The 21,099-nt window shown below is 37.6% G+C and overlaps 2 protein-coding genes across 2 annotated transcripts; both read right to left on the bottom strand.

The window, feature by feature from the left end:
• Positions 1-48: 48 nt before the first annotated feature.
• LOC118799678 (elastase-1-like) lies at positions 49-6,523 on the bottom strand. Its single transcript, XM_036559664.1, has 8 exons — positions 6,390-6,523; positions 6,161-6,258; positions 5,940-6,040; positions 3,619-3,744; positions 2,177-2,313; positions 1,856-1,998; positions 370-519; positions 49-255 (listed from the first exon to the last, which is right to left on the bottom strand). Exons 1-8 carry the CDS (start codon positions 6,427-6,429, stop codon positions 244-246), a joined length of 807 nt encoding a protein of 268 aa, XP_036415557.1. The 5' UTR covers positions 6,430-6,523; the 3' UTR covers positions 49-243.
• A 4,881-nt stretch (positions 6,524-11,404) lies between these two features.
• On the bottom strand, positions 11,405-16,940 carry LOC118799395 (elastase-1-like). Its single transcript, XM_036559235.1, has 8 exons — positions 16,784-16,940; positions 15,623-15,720; positions 14,526-14,626; positions 14,155-14,280; positions 13,279-13,415; positions 12,170-12,312; positions 11,857-12,006; positions 11,405-11,534 (listed from the first exon to the last, which is right to left on the bottom strand). The coding sequence occupies exons 1-8, from the start codon at positions 16,821-16,823 to the stop codon at positions 11,523-11,525; spliced, it is 807 nt and encodes a 268-aa protein (XP_036415128.1). The 5' UTR covers positions 16,824-16,940; the 3' UTR covers positions 11,405-11,522.
• Positions 16,941-21,099: the final 4,159 nt, after the last annotated feature.

The following is a 21,099-nucleotide window of genomic DNA, read 5'->3' as shown; positions in this document are numbered from 1 at the left end:
ACCTCACATCTACAAAACTGTAATTTTTCAGGAGAAGAAAAAAATGGGTTTAAAGTTGATGGAACAAGCTTTTGGAACATTTTTATTGGTCCATTCTTCATGAAATATTAACACTATGATAAATGGCAGCTGGCTTGTTAGAATTATGTTTAAAAATATATTCGGTGATGATATATTTGAGATCCTGGAGAAGTGAACTGGACCTGCTTCTTTAGGATACTCCTCGTCTTCTCTGGCTTGTTCTTATTGCATGGTCTGCAAGAAATAACCATAACTCAATACACAGCGATTTCAAGATATTCTAGCATTTCACTGAATTGAGTTAATATGATAATACTGTGCGATTTTTTGTGATTCAGATATACATACGTTCTCCAGCCAGCTGATGTAGGCAGACACACGGGTGAAGACTGTAGGCTTCCTCTGCACGTTGCAGCCTTGAGCAGAAACGAAACTGGTGACTCCATGGACGTAGTACTTTCCATTGACCTGGCAGTTCAGGGGGCCACCAGAGTCACCCTGTAGTAGAGAAGAGGGAGGACATGAGATTTCTTTGTGACTGGCAGCAAACTACAATTTATGTCATGAACAGCATTTTATCTGTTGTAATGTATGATCAGATAGAAGCTTGATGGACTGTTGGTTGTTGCTCATACCCTTTGCTTTAGGCCTTTATCGTTTTATTTTAGACAAAAAGGATCCCAAAAAAAGAAAAATAGTGCCTCTTGTGTTGCTTGATGAACTAAGAAGTTCCATTGCAGTTCTATAGAGAGCTCAGTTTTTACATTTTTATTAATCGCGTTTATTGACCTGATATTTTTCTTTGCTCTTACTCAGTTTGTTTATTTGGTAGCTACATTTACTTTTACTTGAGTCATTATATGATTGATGATTGAACTAAATCAAGAATGATTTTGGGTACCCTCTGCACGTCTCAGCCTAAGCCCAGAACAGTAGATGTTATGAAGGCATCATCTAACAAACCAGAAGATTCTAGTTTTGACCGTTTGAAATGTTAGGATTCTTTGCTAGCAAACCAAATTATTCAGTATAAATGAAAGTGAACATTCTAGAAATCACAAATAAGTATTGCACATTAACACAACATCTGGATATAGCTGCTGTCGGAGCAAAACCTCAGATCACAAAAAAGGTAACTTTACAGGAAAAGGAAAAATGCTCTTAACTTTTAATGGAAGTAAATGGAGAAATATATTTTCCCAAGTAATTTTGGACAATTTCTGTTGGTCCATTCATCATTAGCAACTGCCTTTTTCAAACTAGGTCAAAAAATAAAAAATGATCAAAATGGAGATACAAGGTTTTGCTTTGACAGCAGTGATATGTTTGTATTGGTATATATTGGAAATGTAGGGTTGATGCAGTAGATCTATTATATCTTTTGCTGTGACCCCAACTGGCCATTGTTTGTTCAAAATACACCAAAACTACACTGGCAAAAAATAGACATGAATACTTTCAAATAATTCAAAAATAATTCTGAATGAAAAGAAATTGTTTAATATAAAACAAGACTACATTAGCTGCAGACCACTGTTAAACCTCTTTAAATGTCCCCAGTGTAGAGTAGATTTTTTTAAAACTGCCTATTCGATGGAACTGGACACATGGCATCACCACACATTACGTTGCAGTGCATGCTGGGAGAAATGCTAGTGCAGCTTATGGTGAAATGGGCTAATATTAACAGAAAATTAAAATAATTTTGCGAACTGAATAGGACTGTGCCACGGGCATGACTTGGACATATTACACAGGCATGAGTACAGAATTACAGTAAGCTCTCCAAGCCCATTAACACAAATACTCTTATTACAGGTGAAAAGTACTATACCTGGCAACCTGAGAGACTTCCACCTCCAGCACAAACCATAGTAGTCCTAACTGAACCTCCCCACCAACTGCTGCTGGAGCAGGTCTTATGGTCCACTACAGGCAGGTAGGCCTGCTTCAGGTTAGAAGAGAGGGATCCTCCAGCTGTAGTCAGAGTTTTGAACAAGAGGGCAGTAAGACACAAGGAATATCACGGGTCCATAATAATAGTAATTGTAGTAAAAAGTTAAAATAGCAGTGGTAAAAAAACAAGTGGCTTTCACGAAAGGCTACATAAAGTAGGGCATGTCTGGCAACCAGATGATGCCCAGTTATCACTCACTCTGAGTGCGGCCCCAGCCGGTGATGTAGCAGGGGTTATTGTGGGGCAGGACCTGACCAGAGGGAGGCAGAGAACCCAGCTGGACGTAAGAATTCAGAGTTGCGTCAGCAGACAGACGGAGCAGAGCGATATCATACCTGAAATTAAGAGAAAATAACCCAGAGACTTTTATTTTTAGCCTCAAATGATCTATTTCAGAAATCAGGGAAACTTCAAAACGGCTCACGTAAGGACAATCCACCATAATACTTTCTTAGTAAAGTACATTTTCGGTCTTATTTATGTTGTGCCTCAGTTGTATACTTAACACTAAGTCAGGTTGGAAATGGATTAAGCCCATACTCTTAGCAAAAAGGGTTCTATGCTGCAAAAATGGGAAATTGTTTTAAATCTAGTCTATATTTCTAATATTTCTCATTTTGAGATTGTTGTAAGCTTATTATATGACTATTATATAACTTCTTCTTAATGTTCTTCTTAACATTTTTTACTTGTAATTTTATCAAGTACAATCTCACTAACAGATCATTTTGCATACTTATTGACCAAAAAGGCTCCCTTACTTGTAACAATAGCAAAATCCTTTTTGGGACCATTTTAAAAAGGTAAACAACATAAACAACAGATTTTCCATAATTGAGAGGAATTAACAATTTATGCATTCAAATGGTTCTTTAAGTTTTCAAGGTTTCGATTGCTTGTACTAAAGAAGTATAGTTTTTAAGGGTGTAATTATGGACTAAATTGCAGCGACAGCAGTAAATCACTTGGAAATTCTATTATTTTTATTTTTTTTTTAACTTATTCACTTTATTGTTTTTTGTAAATCTAAGCTAATTCCAAATTTGATGCCTGCAAAACATTCCAAAAAAAATCGGGACAGGGGCAATATAAGACTTGGAAGTTTGTGGAATGATCAAAAACACCTGTTTTGGACCTTTCAGCATGATTGAGGTTTTGAAGGAGCATTCATCAAAGGCTCGGTTTCCACTTTGTGAAAAACTGCAAGAGTGAAGTAAATAGTCGAACAGTTTAAGGAACAGGAGTTCAAGAAATTTAAGGATGTCACCATCTACAGTCCATAACTCTTTCTTAAGATCCAGGGAATCTAGAGAAAGCTCTGTGCATAAAGGACAAGGCCAAAAACCAATACTGATCAGTTTAGTTTTTACCCAAGAAATGAATGTACTGCACTACGTTTTCCAGATTTTCTGGCCATGAGTAGCTCTTCCTTTTCTGCTTTGTATTCATTCTATTGTAGGTATGCATAGTACATTGTATATGAATATACTTAACTCTGACACCTATACTATATGCTATACAGTCATGGCCGTTAGTATTCGGACTGCGTTAGTTGTTTGTATGTATTCATCAAATAGATGCATTGCTCACAGTGGCATCAACCAAAAAAAAACACAGATGCAGTGATGTAGGTTACCTACCCATTTGAAATCATGTTGGAATTCCAGTTGGGGTGAATGTAGACCCGGCTGACAGAGATGTACTGCTCCTTGCCTTCATGCTGAGAGATGTTATGATCACCAAGCACAACACGATAGGTCCTTTGCCTATAGATACATACACAAACCTTATTTGTACATCACTTTCAATTTAGATACATGCTTACAAAAGACAGTGATTCGACTGTTCTTTAGTAAAGAAAATGGTTCTATATAGAACCATGAGCAAAGGACCCTTGACATGATTAGTACTTTGCATCTTGAAAGCGTTCTTTAGAAAATGTGCATGAATGTGCTATAGACGGGTCTATATAGAACCCTTTTGAAAAGGCTTCTATATAGCACCCCAAGGGTTCTTTTATCATTAAAAGCTTGACATCGTAACAATAGAATAACTCTTTTGAGTGCTAAATAGAACCATCTACAGAACATCCTTGCATCATGCAAAGAACCTTTTAAACATGCAAAGTGTTATTTGAGTGTTCATGGTTCTATATAGAGCCATGTTCTTCACTAAAGGATCCTTGAAGCACTGTCTTTTTTAAGAGTATACACTCTTAGAACGGTTCTTCAAGGGCTCTTTAGTAAAGGGAATGGTTCTGTTTAGAACCATAGTTCTATATAGAACCATTTCATGTTTAAATGGTTCTTTGTATGGTGAAATGGTTCTTCAGATTCAGAAAATAGCCAAAAAGGTTCTGCTTTTGTGAGGATATGAAGCTTGTATACAACAGAAGAACCCTTTTTGATGCAACATAGAACCATTTAAAAAAAGACTGTATATAAAACCATATATAACACATTCTCTATCAATCTGAAGAACCATTTCACCGTATAAAGAACCATTTAAGCAAGAAATGGTTCTATACAGAACTCACGGTTTTAAATAGAACCATTCCTTTTATTAAAGCACCCTTGAAGAATCATCTTTTTCAAGTGTGTTCATTTAAAGTATCCAGAGTATCTATTGTGTACTGCTGCTACAGTATTCTATATTGTCTGAATATTATACACACACAGAATTAGATCCATAAAGGTCATAACAGCAGTGCTGAGTAGAAGGGCGGTTAGTACCACACACATGAATTACTTCTAGATAGACAGAAATATTATTAACACAGAGGGAAATTGTAAGGTTACAGCAGCAACAAAAAAAGGAATGTGAAAATAATGTACATATCTTAGGAGAAGCTATAAAAATATACAGAATTTACAGTATCCTAACAGGAGACTTAAACAACATTATAGCTTTATAAATATGTGCTCAAATGTAGGTGAATATTTACATGCGATACACCTTGAGGTTGTGCTTAATGAGATTTTAAAGATGTGGATTTTTAGATGTGATAATTGTGTAGCTTCATGTTATATGGAGGATCTATAGATCCATAAATCCATAGTTTAACAGAAACAGGAATACTACACAGAAACAAAATCATGTAAGAATAGTTGTTGAAATGGTGTAAAGATTAAATTTCAAAGATAAATTCTGCATAATCTGATGTTAAAAAGCACATCCTCAAATAAATTTGAGAGAGTACATCGCTGCTGTCAGGAGAAAACCTCGTATATCCATTTTTTCCTTTTATCTCTATTTTCATCATTTTTTAGTTTTTGACATAATTTGAAAATGCCTGTCATCCTTTACACTGTGTGTAAGTTTCATGATGAGTGGGCCAAAAGAAACAGCTGAAAATGTCTGGTTCCATTGACTTACATTAAAAGTAAAGTAGATTTTTTCCTTTTCCTGTAAAGTTATCATTTTGGAGATGGTGCGAGGTTTACCTACGACAACATGGATTATGCAAAAGTTTGGGTGCCCCTGGTCAAATTACCTGTTTTGTTGATTTTTCGAGTGTAAATACGTAAACTCATCCTCTAAAGAAGACATGCTTCTGCACACTTTAATGCACGATTGGTGGTTATTTTTCTGAATTTAACATTTTGGAAAATAATAAAACATTGAAATGTGGTCACATCATTCGGCAAGTATATAATTTGATGAAGGGTGTTCACACTTTTGCATACAACTGTATTAACGTGAAACATATAAAACATTAAATATTATTCATAGGGCCAGTTTTCTACAGCCAGATTAAGTCAATAATAACATGCCTATAGTGTTGTATTTATACCCAGCTAATATATTTGCTCAGTTCAGTCATTCTGTATGCATTTAAACTCAGAAATTTGAATTATCAATTTAAATTCATAATTTAAAAACTATTCGGGCCCTTTTGAGTGGAATTACCGATAAACTAAACTCAGTCTAAGTAAGTGAAGAGAAGATGTATTGGTCTTACCTGTCCACACAGTGGGCTGCGGTCATCACCCATCCTCTCCTGATCAGGGTCCCTCCACAGGTGTGATGGTATGAGCTGCCAGATTGGAACTGGAGAGAGATCTGAGATGGAAGAAGATGTCATGATCTCGTTGGAACCTCTACAGTACCCTTTCATTTATCTATCGCTTGTATAAGAACTTGTTTATGCAATTGTATGTCCTTTAGAGATGGGAATGTTACCTGCCAGGGCCACGAGTGTGGTTTCGCTACTTCACCGCCTACAACTCTTCCCTCCACTTCCTCCAAGAAGAGAGCCTGGGGCTCCTCATCAGCAAGAGCTGCAGAGATAGACAGGACAAATGAAGCACTGAGTAAATGAACCTAAGAAAGATGCAATCGTTCTGCTAACTGGACTGCTTAGCTCTAGATCAGACAGCCTGTGTCCAGAGGAGTGTGGAAGATTTCTTACCCAAAGAGGCAAGAGCGGTGAGCAGGAGCAGCCTCAACATGTCTGCAGTGCGACAGGACACCTTCTAGTTTGCCACTTGGTGCCTTTATAGTCGACTTGTCTGATGATACAGCACATTCCGCGGTGCTATACTGTACAGCATACGTTCCCCCTCGCTCTGCAGATGTGTTCTGTCCCACAGTTATCATACATAACCAAGGACAGTGTGCCTCTCGTGGGAATTTTGACATCACAGTAACATGTGAAATATGAACTGTCGAAATAGGGAATAGTGCTCTGTAGCTTCCGGATCAATAGAAATGTGGCTCATTGTTCTGATATGCAATGGGAACCGGCAACTAGGAGGAGAGAAGGGGCAACCTACACTCAGAACAAAATGTACTAAACTGTCATTGGGGTGGTACCCTCAAGGGTACATCTCAGTACCTTTAGTCAGGGAACATAACTGTAGCATAATCCATTGAAATGATATTATTTATGTTGTATTGACTTCACACACCCCGTCTCGTCTCCAGACTTTTTATTTTCTGTTTTAAAACAAAAATCTCATAAGTGGTTTCAACATTTGGCTCAAATAACATTTTTTCGGGTTGTTCTGGCGACTGCACTGCTGAGAGGGAGCTTTTCCTGCTTGCGGCTCTTTTTATTGAAGAGCAGGACTTACCCCATAAACGGAAGGCATGTTGAGCATTATGAGCTTTCCCATTCATATTTCAACCAGTGACCTGTCTCCTGCATTGTAACTTCTCTGGTTGCAGTTATGCTCTTATGCTCAGTGTTTTTTTAGCAATGAACTAGAGTTCCTTTGAATGTGCTTTGAATTTGGAGCTCCAGAATTGTAAAAGATGTGGCTGGAGTAGCTGTAAAGGCGAGACCTAATAGAGGATGCCTATTTTAAAGCCAAATATGAAATGTCAGCCACCCTAGTTAAAGAAAAACCTCCATTGTCCTCGTCGTCAGTTATCAGAGGTAAGACATAAATGAAAATAAATAGATAAATAATTTCCATGCCCGCCTTGAGGTATGCTTTAGCTAGGATGTTTGAAGGTTAGGCTTTTTAGGTTCATGTATGTGTCAGGTTTATATTTGTGATCTTGTTATTGTTGGTGTAGTATTGCAATTATTTTGTTTCGATTGGAAAAAACACTGCACTAATAGTGGTGATGTGTCCAACATTGCTGTCAGTGTGCTGCCATCGTGGTGCTGCATAGGCTTTGTGTAACTTGCATACGTTCCCCCTCGCTCTGCAGATGTGTTCTGTCCCACAGTTATCATACATAACCAAGGACAGTGTGCCTCTCGTGGGAATTTTGACATCACAGTAACATGTGAAATATGAACTGTCGAAATAGGGAATAGTGCTCTGTAGCTTCCGGATCAATAGAAATGTGGCTCATTGTTCTGATATGCAATGGGAACCGGCAACTAGGAGGAGAGAAGGGGCAACCTACACTCAGAACAAAATGTACTAAACTGTCATTGGGGTGGTACCCTCAAGGGTACATCTCAGTACCTTTAGTCAGGGAACATAACTGTAGCATAATCCATTGAAATGATATTATTTATGTTGTATTGACTTCACACACCCCGTCTCGTCTCCAGACTTTTTATTTTCTGTTTTAAAACATTGTTATGAAAAGGTACAAATACATACTTTTCACCTGGAAAAACTTATTTAAGGTGCACACTGTTGTCCCTTTGAGAGAACATTTATGCTGTTTGTACCTTGATGAACAAAAATGTACCTGCACGGAACCTTTATTTCAAACAGTGTAGTTAAAAATTGCAACATAGAGAGATATTTAAATTCCATAATATTCCAAAATGGAGATTCTCACAAATATTGTTTCTTACCTGTTGAGCAATAAACTGCCATATAATTTAGTCTGATTTGGTCTAAATTACCTCTCAAAGAGAATACAGACTGTCTGGAGCATTATAAAGGTTGTTTTGGAAAGCCAGTGTTTTTCTATTTACAGTTTTCCATGTGTTTTTGTTGAGCTTCAAGTCAAATACATCATGTTTAAAGCAATCATTAAGTCATGAAGGATATTTTTTATATGTTAATCAGGCACGTTCTTATTCAGGAAAGTGAATTTGATGGAAATAGGCCCTTTTGGGAAAATATGACAAGGTAAAGAGGCCTATAAATGTTTGCTTGTGTGCTTTGTTAGTTTTTTGTAGCCATTTGGAATTTACGTTTTTGCAAGCAGAAATAAGTAATTCATTGATTAGAATGTAGGAATACCACATAATATTGTCTTGGGAAGTTATTAACATTCATTTATTAATCAGATGATTTAAAATGATTGTTATTAGTGTTGTGTTTATGCCCAGTAAATATTTCAGCTGACTTCAGTCGTTCTGTAAGCAGTTAAGATGCAGTTTAGTAGGACACATTTTGAAAAAAAATCATACGTAAATACATTTCTGAATTTTGTCATGGAAATCCATGCTGTGACCAGGCTGGCAGTAGGTGCGTTAATGTGCAATGACTCTAGCATTTCGTTTTAGACCAAAAAGAGAAGAATGGAGCCTGATGAACTTCAGTTCCTGTGCTGTTAGAGGCTGGATATACTGAGACGTTCTACTTCTGTGGAAACCTTTTTTCTCACATTGCAGCCTTAGTGACTTGTGGGCTATTCAAACACCACTAGTGAATGCTTTATTATATATTCTTGACAACTGGTGTCACATTATGCCATACCATTAATCAGTACCCGTCACCTTTATGTCAGACAAAATTAATCCATACTTGCAACAACTGTGACAGGTCCAAGTCCCTGTTGTGTAGTAAATGAGACATATGCAGTTTACGAACTTACTTTGGCAGTTGATAAGTTCAGTCAATTGAATACTACAAAACAAACAGTGAGAACATTTTCCACAGTCCTTAACCAGGCTCGGATCATCCAGTGGGTTTGCTGGACGCGTGCCCACTGTGGGCCCTTGTGAGCAATTATGAGAAATTTAAACAGCTGTTTTGACTCATGGTAGCAGCACAATGGGAACATTGCAAATTTTTTTTGTCTTTGTGTTACAGTAAAGAAATTTTGGCAATGCTGCGGGCAGTTATTTCCAGCCATAGAAGACCAGTCTCCTGTCTCTTTGAAAGGGAAGAGACCAAAATACTCTAAACTGAAGGCCAAATTAGAGTTTTAAAAATATATTTAAATATAAATCACTGATAAAAACTGACAAAAATCTCATAAGTGGTTTCAACATTTGGCTCAAATAACATTTTTTCGGGTTGTTCTGGCGACTGCACTGCTGAGAGGGAGCTTTTCCTGCTTGCGGCTCTTTTTATTGAAGAGCAGGACTTACCCCATAAACGGAAGGCATGTTGAGCATTATGAGCTTTCCCATTCATATTTCAACCAGTGACCTGTCTCCTGCATTGTAACTTCTCTGGTTGCAGTTATGCTCTTATGCTCAGTGTTTTTTTTAGCAATGAACTAGAGTTCCTTTGAATGTGCTTTGAATTTGGAGCTCCAGAATTGTAAAAGATGTGGCTGGAGTAGCTGTAAAGGCGAGACCTAATAGAGGATGCCTATTTTAAAGCCAAATATGAAATGTCAGCCACCCTAGTTAAAGAAAAACCTCCATTGTCCTCGTCGTCAGTTATCAGAGGTAAGACATAAATGAAAATAAATAGATAAATAATTTCCATGCCCGCCTTGAGGTATGCTTTAGCTAGGATGTTTGAAGGTTAGGCTTTTTAGGTTCATGTATGTGTCAGGTTTATATTTGTGATCTTGTTATTGTTGGTGTAGTATTGCAATTATTTTGTTTCGATTGGAAAAAACACTGCACTAATAGTGGTGATGTGTCCAACATTGCTGTCAGTGTGCTGCCATCGTGGTGCTGCATAGGCTTTGTGTAACTTGCTGTAATATCATAATAAATTCCCTGACTGTCCAAAAAAAAGTAGCCAAAAAAAAATGAACATTTGTGCCCATGGGCCCATGATTTGAGGATCTGGGACTGTTCATAACAGAATACCATGTGATGGTCACCATCCTTGGCAGGGGACAGTGGTTTGTTGAGTGTAGTTACAAATATGTCTTATTGGCTACTTTGGAATCTACCATGACTCTCAGTTGTCTTCATCTAGGTTAAAATTAGACATTAGGTACATAACTTTTTAAATATTTCAAAATACTTTACTGGAAAAAACGTAAAAACATGCCAAAAATGCATATGCATATAAATGGGCTTTTTATGGTCCATCAGGTCCTGTTTCTTACTGCTAGATTCATCGTGAAGGTGGAGTTTTGATCAGTATTTTTTTAATTTATTTATTTTTTGTAATCTAGCTTAATTCAGTAACTGTGATGTGTGGATAGGAGGATTCTTTATTTATGGTAGGATCAGATAAAATCCACAGTGAAATATTAAATGATGCATTTCAAGCAGAGTTCATGCTTTTGGCACAAGGAAGATGTTCTGGCATTGTAGCTCCTCCTCTAAAGAATGTCCCATTTCCACTGGGGGCAAAGCAAGTTTAGTTGATAGTGAGTCAGTGTTTATTAATGGTCATTTTGTTACTGCTTGGTCAGTCCTGTTTAATTGATTTAAAGTGGTTTAAACATCTTTGAGTAGTCAATATTTTTCATGTAGACATCTTTTGGAATTTGATCGGTGATGTTTCTTGCCTATGTTTGGAAAAGTCTTTTGACCAATGGACACATGAGCCAAATACACAAAATATGTACGGAGGCATCTGTGTTTTTGTCTAGATAAAGATCATTATCCTTTTGCCCTTTTCTACCCTTTTAGCCTTTTTCTCCCACACTTGACATTAAACTCCTGTTGGTACTGTGTTTTAACTGAGATCAGTATCAAAAATATGAATGAAACATTTTGACTCATTAGAAAGTTCCCAGTTTCCAGTTCTGGATCAATAAAATACATCTGTCTGTCTGTCTGTCTGTCTGGCCATCTACCTGTTTTTTAACTTATACAAAAGATCTACAAAAACATTGTTATAATCCAAAAACAACCAGGACCAAGACTGACTTCAACAGATAAAGTGTGTTTATTGCAGGTTCTTGTGTCCGTTGCTAAAGATGAACAGAACAGGGCATGTCTCATTTCTTCTCAGCTCAGATGTCGCTCTTGCCTCCATCCAATTTATCCGATGATCTGAAATTTGGGGAAAAAACACAAATGTGAATATGCGAAACTGAAGATACAGACCATTGTTGACTGCTGAAGAATTACAGTTTGACACATGGTGTGAGGTGCAAATAAAATAGCTCTGTCCTTGTGACTCTAAAGGCATAAAAAATACAGAAGATGTTCTTACAGAATCTTTTAAGAGGCAGACGCTTACATAGTGAGCTGCACCAGTGTTATTACAGAGTACATACAGTGATAATATTCACGAGGTGCATTCATTATCCTTTATATTTTTATGCGCTAATTCATAGTCAGTCTTTTGACTTTTGCATGAAAGGTCACTTACGCCATTGATCCAGCCAGTGTAGGCGGACACACGGGTGAAGACAGTGGGCTTCTTCTGGGTGTTGCAGCCCAGAGAGGACACAAAGCTGGTCACTCCGTGGACAACGTACTGGCCGCTCACCTGACAGTTCAGGGGGCCACCAGAGTCACCCTATGTTGATATAAGAAAGAAAAGATTTAACCTCTTAAACTGGCTTATTATTCAGTTACCGCATATAGCATATCTATTCTTTCTGATGTCACCAATTTCGTGGTGGGTCCATTTCCTATTGGTTAAGATGTAAGACATTTCAAGTCATGTCATCACAACGTACGTTGCAACCAGACAAGCTGCCTCCACCGGCGCACACCATGGAGTTCTTGACAGTGCTGCCCCACCAACTGCTGCTGGAGCAGGTGCTGTAGTCCACCACGGGCAGATAGGCCTGCTTTAGCTTGGCAGACAGCTGACCACCAGCTGTAGAGAGAACCAACATGTAGAACTTAGGCTTTACACATGATGACATTGTGTGGTGCAAACATCTGGTGACCAAGTTGCAACTCATTTATTGAGGCTTGTGATCCATGCAAAGCAACCCCTCATTGACCACATTCTTCTTCTTTTTTTTCTTTTTTTTACAATTATTTACAATTATATTCATCTTTTAACACCAAGAAAGAACATAGAACTGAGGGGAGAAAAGAAGAAAATAGATAAATATATAAATAGTTAGGAGGAAATATTTAAAAACAGTTATAAAAGAAAAAGGAAGAGGAAAATAACATTTTACTGTTACAGTACATGTGTCTCTTTTCTACATAGTCTGGGCTGGGCAGTTGGTCAGAGATCCATAAGGGGGTCCTATGTTCTCAGAAAGATAGCCCCCTTATCTTTTAAAGAATAAGTGCGCACTCCAGATTTTTATTTTAACAAATTAAATGTTGGAGGTCTTTGTTGGTTCCATTTGAGGAAGATGCATTTCTTTGCTATATAGAATAATATGCCAGTTCTCTTATCAGATATGGAGTCTAGTGTTCTGTCCAGATTGGTACCCTTTGGCTGTAGTGTTCTAATTTTCTATTCTTCCAAAGGAAATGGATAACTGACCCTGTGCGTGTTTTACAAGAAGATGAGTTAATTGGCTATATTCTTAAAAATAAAGTTGCCAGACAAATCTGCTGTAAAACAATGTCTCAGACAATGCTTACTTGGGCATTTTCTCTAGAACAGAGCATTTCACATCAAAGCACTCTAAAGGACTTTGTTTACATCGTAACAATGTAGTTAAATGGACATGGAAAACTACTTTACATAGAAAAGTAAGTAGAATTCTCCTTTTAGAGTGTAGGATGAAGGACATTATGTTCTCAGTAAATCTCAATGAAAACAACCTTAAGTTCTTTATATAATATCAGCCACGGATGTTGGCTTGTTATCACTCACTCTGAGTGCGGCCCCAGCCGGTGATGTAGCAGGGGTTATTGTTGGGCAGGATCTGACCAGAGGGAGGCAGAGAAGCCAGCTGGACATAGGAGTTCAGGGTAGCTTGGGTGGACAGACGGAGCAGAGCGATGTCATACCTGAGTGCAAAAGAAAAGACTCCAGATTTATTACTGTGAATCCGGCACAGTTAATCTTAAGGACGTGTTATGCTATTTCAACAGGATCCTTAATCTGTTTTCACGCTCGAGTATGTTCAGGCTGGGTCTCAGATCATGCTTTTTGATAAATTGCGGAGGCACTTGAGGACCAAAAAAGGCCTGATATTTATTACAAATGTCGTCATATTAATTCTTTCTGCTGGACAGAGGTTCAAAATCATTATTCAAAAGTTTGAAATCAATGTTTCTAACCTTATAAAAACAATTTGGTTGCAAATACATGTATAAAATGATGCTAATATTGTAGCCATGTAAAATAGGTTGCAAAGAATTAGTAGTCTAAAATGACTTAGCAAGCTTTCATAACATTGAGAGTGAAGCTATAATGAAATTAATATCCACAATGCTTCAAATTTCAAAGGTGATCACCTACCTATGATCAGGTAGATGAGTTTATTTTAAATACTTATTATTAAGAGGTATTATTGTAAATCTAACCCTAATACATATAATAGAATCTGCTAGGTTTAGTGAATAATGTCTTGTTTTGCACAAAATACTTGATTAAAACATCTAAAGTACCTTCTGGTGTCTAGTTTATCATATTTAAATGTACATTTTGTATGTAATTATATAATAGCAAAAAATAAATGGAGGAGTGACTCCAAACTTTTGTATGGCAGTGGTAATGAATGGCTTCTGTATGATGTTCCTGTACCCTGAAGCAACACTGTTGGAGTTCCAGTTGGGGTGAATGTACACGTTGCTAACACTCAAGTACTGCTCCGAGCCCTCATGAGTGTAGATGTCATGATCTCCCAGGACAACACGCCACGTTCTCTGGCTGCAAAGATCAAAAACAGAAAAAAGTCCTCGTTTGACTGCCTTTGTATGTGGATTCATTCATTAGACCGTGTATAAAGTGTACAGCATTGAGCTGCCTGAAAGCCCTGGACAGTAGAGATCATTAACGATGATCTTTGCGCTCTTACATTTCCTGGTTAAGAGATCAAGCATATCTCCAGCTATTGAAACATGATCTTTTAATAACCAATTTTAGCCTGAATAGAGCAGAGGGGTCTTAGTTACGTGTCAACGCAGTGAGCAGCTGTCAACACCCATTGCCTCTTGATCAGAGTTCCTCCACAGGTGTGGTAGTAGGAGCCACCAGACAAGTACTGCAGAGAGATCTGAGACACAAGAGTCCAAGTGTAAAATGAACACTAAATTGTGATTAAAGAGCTGAAAATTAAGCCTTAAGGTGTAATATGCTTGAGATTTTAAGGAGTTATCTTGAATGCACATGTAAAGAAATTTTATTCTGTATAATTTTGAATCATTTTTATTAGTCTATTTATCATGAAATATTCGCATGATGTAAAGAGCAGCTGTCATTTGTCCAGTAGTGTAAAAATAAAGCACACAAAACAGTGAGTTAAAGGACTCCGATATAGGGGCTCCCGAGTGGTGCAACAATCTAAGTGCTGGCCCTATCATCAGGGTCTGTGGCCAGGAGTCCAAAAGGGCACAATTCTGGGCTCTCTCTGGATGGGTAGAATGGCTCCACTTCTCCCCCCCAACACTCAGCGCAATGCTAGCCTTAGCTGACGTAACAGAACTGGCAGTTAGTGTTCTCTGAGTGCTGTCCAATAATGTTGCGTTCACAGCAGTTCAAAAAGATATGGTGGCGCTTCACAGGTCTCGGAGGAAGCCTGTGCCAGCTTTCGCCCTCATAGTGCTGGTGGTATTGTCTGACTGGGGGAGTCCTAACTAGTGGGGGGAATTGGATACGACTAAATTTGGGAAGAAAAAATGGAAAAAAAAATTCCGATATGACTAACAAAGTGCAATATGGTTGGACAATCTATATGGCTAAAAAAGTATTTAAATTTTCTATCATTAGCCTGTATCATAATGTGCACCGCACTCAACCCCCCCCCCCCATCAACAATGTATGGGACAGCAATTACACCACAAAGTGCTTCATAAATGTTAGCTGCTATTTGGACTTTCGCCGAACAAAAGCACATTAAGATGTTCCCTAGAGTTTGAAGTAAAAAACGTAAGATATTTTTTCCTCATTTCACTGTAGAATGTGATACCATTAGAATACTTTTCTATGGAAACACTCTGTCTCCAGCAGTGTAGACCTGATTGCAACAGCCTCCCATGAAAGAGTAGTTTACCTGCCAGGGCCAGGAGTGGGCTTGGGCAATCTCTCCACCCACAACTCTCTCAACCACATTTTCCAGAAACCTAGGCTCAGGCCTCTCCTCTGCCAGCACTATACACACACACACACACACACACACACAAACAAACACACGTGCTCAGAATGCATAATAATATATCCCTAATGCATTTCAGTGCACATATTTTGGGCTGGCTTCCCAGACATGGTTTAATCTAAGGTATTGTGGTGATACATTCATACACAGAGTCTTTGTCTCCTTTAACTCATTAATTTCTACGCCCAGTCCCCTTTATTGCTGCACTATTGGGTGGACTGTAAAGGCCACTGCTCACCGATAGGATTGTGCTTCATAGTGTAGCATGTAGCATCAAGTAGCAGATCATATTCATTTTTACTTTCTTATAAATTTAATGAAATAAAACTTTCAACATAATTGATCACTTTCGGTGTTGGTGTACTACCTCTCTCAAACTCGCTGTTTAGTGTTGAAGAAGAAGACTAGGCTAGTAACATTAGCTGAAGTAACAGACCGTTAACATTTGTCTGTTTATCTTAAGCACTGACTGCTTTTCTCTGTTTAAATTTAAGCCACATGCCATCTACTCTGGCATTCTGTGGTCTCGATATGGCTTTAATTTAACATAGTATTGACAAAATGCTGAATGGTGTGCTTTGATACATACGATTTAAAGTCGTCCGGCATGCATTGAGGCCAAATGTCGGCCACCGTATTATGAAGCATAGTGCTATTCATGTTTTCTTATTAAAAAATTTAGTATGTGACACAAATTATGTTCTTTATATATTGAAATTTTATACAGAATAGAAAGTTAAAAGGCAGAAATGGTTGCTTTTTGCCCTGGCGTTAAAACATAAAGTCTACTCTTGGACCAAACTGTGATAGCAGTTGTGTTTTGGCATTGAAAATCTGTTTTAGCCTAGGCTTTAGACTTAATTTGGGTCTGAAAAATGGACCTGTGATAGTTTGATGCAGTCTCAACCAAGAATTTTCCAAGATTGGCCCATCATACACTAAAAATACATTTTTTGTTAACTTTTGCCAGCTGACATTTGGCACAATCTGCTCAACTGATTGGCAGGCTGTTTTGAAAACGTGTCTAATTTCCTTGCTTGTACGAGAGAGGTGACTTACCCAGGGCGGCGAGGACACTCAGCAAGAGGAATCTTAGCATGCCTGCGGTTGCTCAGAACTCTCACATAACAGGACCATTCCGCCGGTGCTTTATATACCATCAGACGGCGAGGAATGGTACATTCGTAGCCTGATGTTTTCCACCATGGCTGTGCTAACAGGTGTGCACATTCTCACAGTTATCATATCTGCCAAGGTTATTTGTCGTTATGGTGATTACCTGAAACTCTTTCCTCATACTTTTCATTAGGCTGAACTCTACTAACCTGGCCTGAGACAACATTCATATGTCTGACTGCACTTTAACCCTTTACCTTCAACCATCTGAGAGCAACGTAGCATAAGGTAAGACATATGTCTTCATATGGAGCAGATTTAGCTTAATATCAGGGGTACTCCTGTGTTTCAGTAAAGGGAAAAAAAATGGGAGAAATTCTGATAAAATATTACTTGATCAAAAGTACAAGTATCCAGTGGGGAGCCCTCAGGGCCTTGTAGACTTTCAGTGAAGTAAAAGTTATGTATATATTTCGCTGCTGTTGGAAGAAAACCTTTTATCTCTATTTTCATAATTTTTCAGTTTTTTACGTAATTTGAAAATGCCTGTTGCCCTTTACATTGTATGTAAATGTCATGATGAATGGACCAAAAGAAATGGCCCAAAATGACTTGGAAGAAAGTCTGGTTCCATTGACTTACGTTAAAAGTAAAGTATGTTTTTTCCTTTTTCTGTAAAGTTATCATTTTGGAGATACGAGGTTTTGTTCCGACAACAGCGGTATTTTTGCTCTTGTATTGAAATTCGAGTAGTGTAGTAATTCACCTATTTCATTGTTCAGTTTTGTTTGGAAACAAAAGGTTTCAAATTTTGAAACACCCACTGGATTTTTTTTGCTCTGTTGTATCTAGATGTTTAGAAATAAAACATGCAATGTCTTTCAGCCAAGTGACCTCTGCTACTGGTTAGACCTTCAGGATCAGAACTGAAGGCCTAACGTGTCATTGGCAACTGACAGTGGAACCACCCAATCATGTTTTGATTTGCATCACATTTACAGGATCAGTTTTGAGAGAAAAATGTCAAGAAGTCCTAGATAGTCTGATCAGTGTGTTTCAGTTGTTAGAAATAGAAAACTACATAACTGAGAGTCACTATAAAACTGAGAGAAGGTAAAATATATGTTAATATTTCTCTTCAAAATAAAACATGCAATGTCTTTTACAAGCTTCAAATGTGCGCATTTAATATAAAATGGACAAAAATATGACCTAAATGCTAACATACTACAACAAATACACAGGGGTGCTACCAGAAATTAACATAATTATAGAGGTTTTTTGACATTTTATGACTCTAACTAGCTCTAGTTTGCCTCTCTATTCTACCTATATTTCTTCCAAAAAAAGACATGTACTTGTGAATGTACTGAAGTATCAAAGGTGAAAGTGCTAATATAACATCTATAACAACATGAAGTACACTTACATTTGCTAATTAGGTACATTCACAAGTAAGTACTTTTACTCAAAAAGAATTATAAGTAGAGTATGTGTACTTTTACTCAGTTGTACTTCTTAAGACACTGTGAGATGGATAAAGTATGTTTCAACAATATATTGCTGCTGTCGGAACAAAACCTTGTATCTCCATTTTTGTCATTTTTCAGTTTTTGACATTATTTGAAAATGCCTGTCACCCTTTACAAAGTGTTTAAAGTTCATGATAAATGGACCAAAAGAAATGACCCAAAATTACTTGGAAAAACTCTGGTGAAACTGACTTACATTAAAAGTACAGTATGTTTGTTCCTTCACCTGTAAAGTTACCATTTTGGCGATACAAAGTTTTGTTCCGACAGCAGCGATATATTAAAAAGAGAAAAAAAACACTTAATTAAGATATGGGCTCACTCAAAGCAAAAGGATTTTAGTCGAAAGTTCAAATGAGTTAAAAGTCTGAAATGTCTTTTTGGTCGAATCATAAAATGGACTATTTGAATAATTTATGAATTCTGTTGTACTCTGCTTAGGAAGCAACATTACAAACTAAGTGCCAGTGTTAAAAAGAATGTTCCCACTTTAAATGCAGCAGTGTGGATCTGAATTTGACTGCATGGCACAATGATGTTGTTTAGAAAGCAGAAATGGTGACCTCAGCATGATACATCATTTTTACTCACCATGGGCTCTAAAAGTAAAGGAGATAATGTAAGTTTTGGGAAAAATTGTGTGCTTTTAATATTTAAAAAAAACATCTCAGTTATCTGTTCTTATTTATAACTGACCATGGAAATTAACCCCTTAAACTGCAGACTTATCATTCCCCTATTGATCTTCAGGCTTGTTATTTATTAACTACAACAAATTCAGTAAGTACTAAGGAAGTGACACAGTCACTCTCAAGCAAAATCCCTATTTATTTCTCCTTTATTTACCAATGGACGTGTGGAGATGATTACAGAATAAATGAGATTACCATACATTCAAACTAAGGATGTTTTTCCTCCTGCTGTAAAGTTACCAGTTCAGATTTAGAAGGTTTTATTACAGCAATGATGATATGTAAGTTATGATAACTGAAGTGTAGCCACATGTAGGCAGATTAAGGTATTAAATTAACATTAAATTTGCAGAGTTGTAGTGAATGAAAATCTATCTATTCAACACCCCGCAATGAGCTGGCCTGCGCTAGGTGGGGCTAGGACCCTGCCAACTGCTGGAACATTAGATAAGAGAATAAACATTCAAGAGCCGTGCTCAAGGACTCTATATCCATGCAGGACCGGATCTTTCACAGCTAAAGGATTTCTAAACCCTAAGCCTAAAGTGGAAACTTTCCCACCATTTTTTAATCACAGCTTGGAGACTTATTCAAGGAAACTATTCACTTCAACCTCTAGAATGTTTCCAACATCGTTATCGTGTCTGTGTTGGCAAAGATTTGCACTGCAGAGAGCCCTAAAGGATCTCATTCAGGAGGTGCAAAGGTTTTTTTTTATTAGATTGAGGAATTCCTAAAGGATTTTCTTTTGTAGTGCAGTTGTTAAGTTAGAGGAATTTCCCTTTTATTGACCCTTTTTACTGAGCCTGCAGTGGAAATGTGACCTTTAAATACAGTACCTCAGTTCTTCAGCTAAAAAAGGAGCTTCTTCTGCTTTGCTTTGCTGACACAGATTATGTACCATAACAACATGGCCAGCCTGCCTGGACACACCATTTCTATCCATGCTTTTTAGGATGGCACTTTAGAGTTAAGAATAGATACTTTAGAATTTCTATCCATTTTTACAATAGGCTCAATGTCAGCCATCCTAAAATTGACTTCTATGGGCTATAATCTATTAGTTCTATCTAATATTAAATTATTAGTACTTTTATTGTTTATTTTTATGCAGCTTTCTCCTCAATTTATTCATGTCCATGTACGTTACTAGACGCCTCAACACGCTTGGAGGAGAACAATAACTGCCCTCTTCTTCTACATCAGCTAATAGATACCTGTGTTGGATGGCACCACACTGGGCGGTGGTGGTGGTGGGTGGTGCCACCCAGAGAGGATGGTTCTTCATTCCTTTAGGTAAAGGGAAAAGTTCAGTGTAGAACCTTCTGTGTAGTTTCATGCTTGCATGTCTCTTTGCATGGTGAAATGGTACTTCAGATCATTGGAGAATGTGTTGAATATGGTTCTATATAGCACCAAAAAGGGTTCTTTAATTGTTACAATGTCAAGCTTATAACAATAGAAGAACGCTTTTTGGTGCCATATAGAACCATTTTCAAAAAAGGTCTATACAGAACCATATACCACACATTCTCCACCAATCCACCAAGAATGATTTATGCATGAAATACTGGTTCTTAATAGATGTTCATAAACCTACATTATTAGATACATTAATACATTATTTCTCTGACATTCAGAAAAAAACTTACACTGCAAGTCTCACTTGTGGCCGGATTAATGGCATGTTCTTTTTCTTAGCACTGTCAACTATTCATGACAGAATACTCTTTTTTGGTAACAAGCCAACAAAAGAATGCGTTGGTCAGTTCTGCGCTCTAGGGTTAAATTAATTGCTCACCATCTGGGACAAGTTGTTTGCTGGATGACCTTAAGCTACATACACACATCTGGACCTACAGCATCTCTGACAGTAAACACAAGGATTCTAAGAGTGACAGATACCCCCATGTGGGGCTGCTATGGTAAAAAGAAACTGTAGAATACAGATAAAACTAAAATGCTGAGGTGTGCTGCGTTTTCCTGCAACAATATCCAATTTATGGGCTGTGGGCAAGACACTTTATCAAAATAC

Source organism: Colossoma macropomum, unplaced genomic scaffold (genome assembly GCF_904425465.1).
Source record: "Colossoma macropomum unplaced genomic scaffold, Colossoma_macropomum, whole genome shotgun sequence".
In the NCBI taxonomy this organism is placed as follows: Eukaryota; Metazoa; Chordata; class Actinopteri; order Characiformes; family Serrasalmidae; genus Colossoma; species Colossoma macropomum.
Note: the sequence above shows the minus strand (reverse complement) of the source record. Positions and strands in the feature narration are given on the sequence as shown.

What these genes read in the sequence shown, in the direction of transcription:
- LOC118799395 (XM_036559235.1), bottom strand. Translation starts at nt 16,823, where the DNA reads ATGCTAAGATTCCTCTTGCTGAGTGTCCTCGCCGCCCTGG. An exon ending in CCCACTCCTGGCCCTGGCAG is followed by an intron (nt 14,627 to 15,622) that starts GTAAACTACTCT and finishes CTTGTGTCTCAG; the next exon opens with ATCTCTCTGCAGTACTTGTC. An exon ending in GCTGCTCACTGCGTTGACAC is followed by an intron (nt 14,281 to 14,525) that starts GTAACTAAGACC and finishes TGATCTTTGCAG; the next exon opens with CCAGAGAACGTGGCGTGTTG.
- LOC118799678 (XM_036559664.1), bottom strand. Translation starts at nt 6,429, where the DNA reads ATGTTGAGGCTGCTCCTGCTCACCGCTCTTGCCTCTTTGG. An exon ending in TCCAACATGATTTCAAATGG is followed by an intron (nt 2,314 to 3,618) that starts GTAGGTAACCTA and finishes TCTTAATTTCAG; the next exon opens with GTATGATATCGCTCTGCTCC. An exon ending in GAAGTCTCTCAGGTTGCCAG is followed by an intron (nt 520 to 1,855) that starts GTATAGTACTTT and finishes TCTCTACTACAG; the next exon opens with GGTGACTCTGGTGGCCCCCT.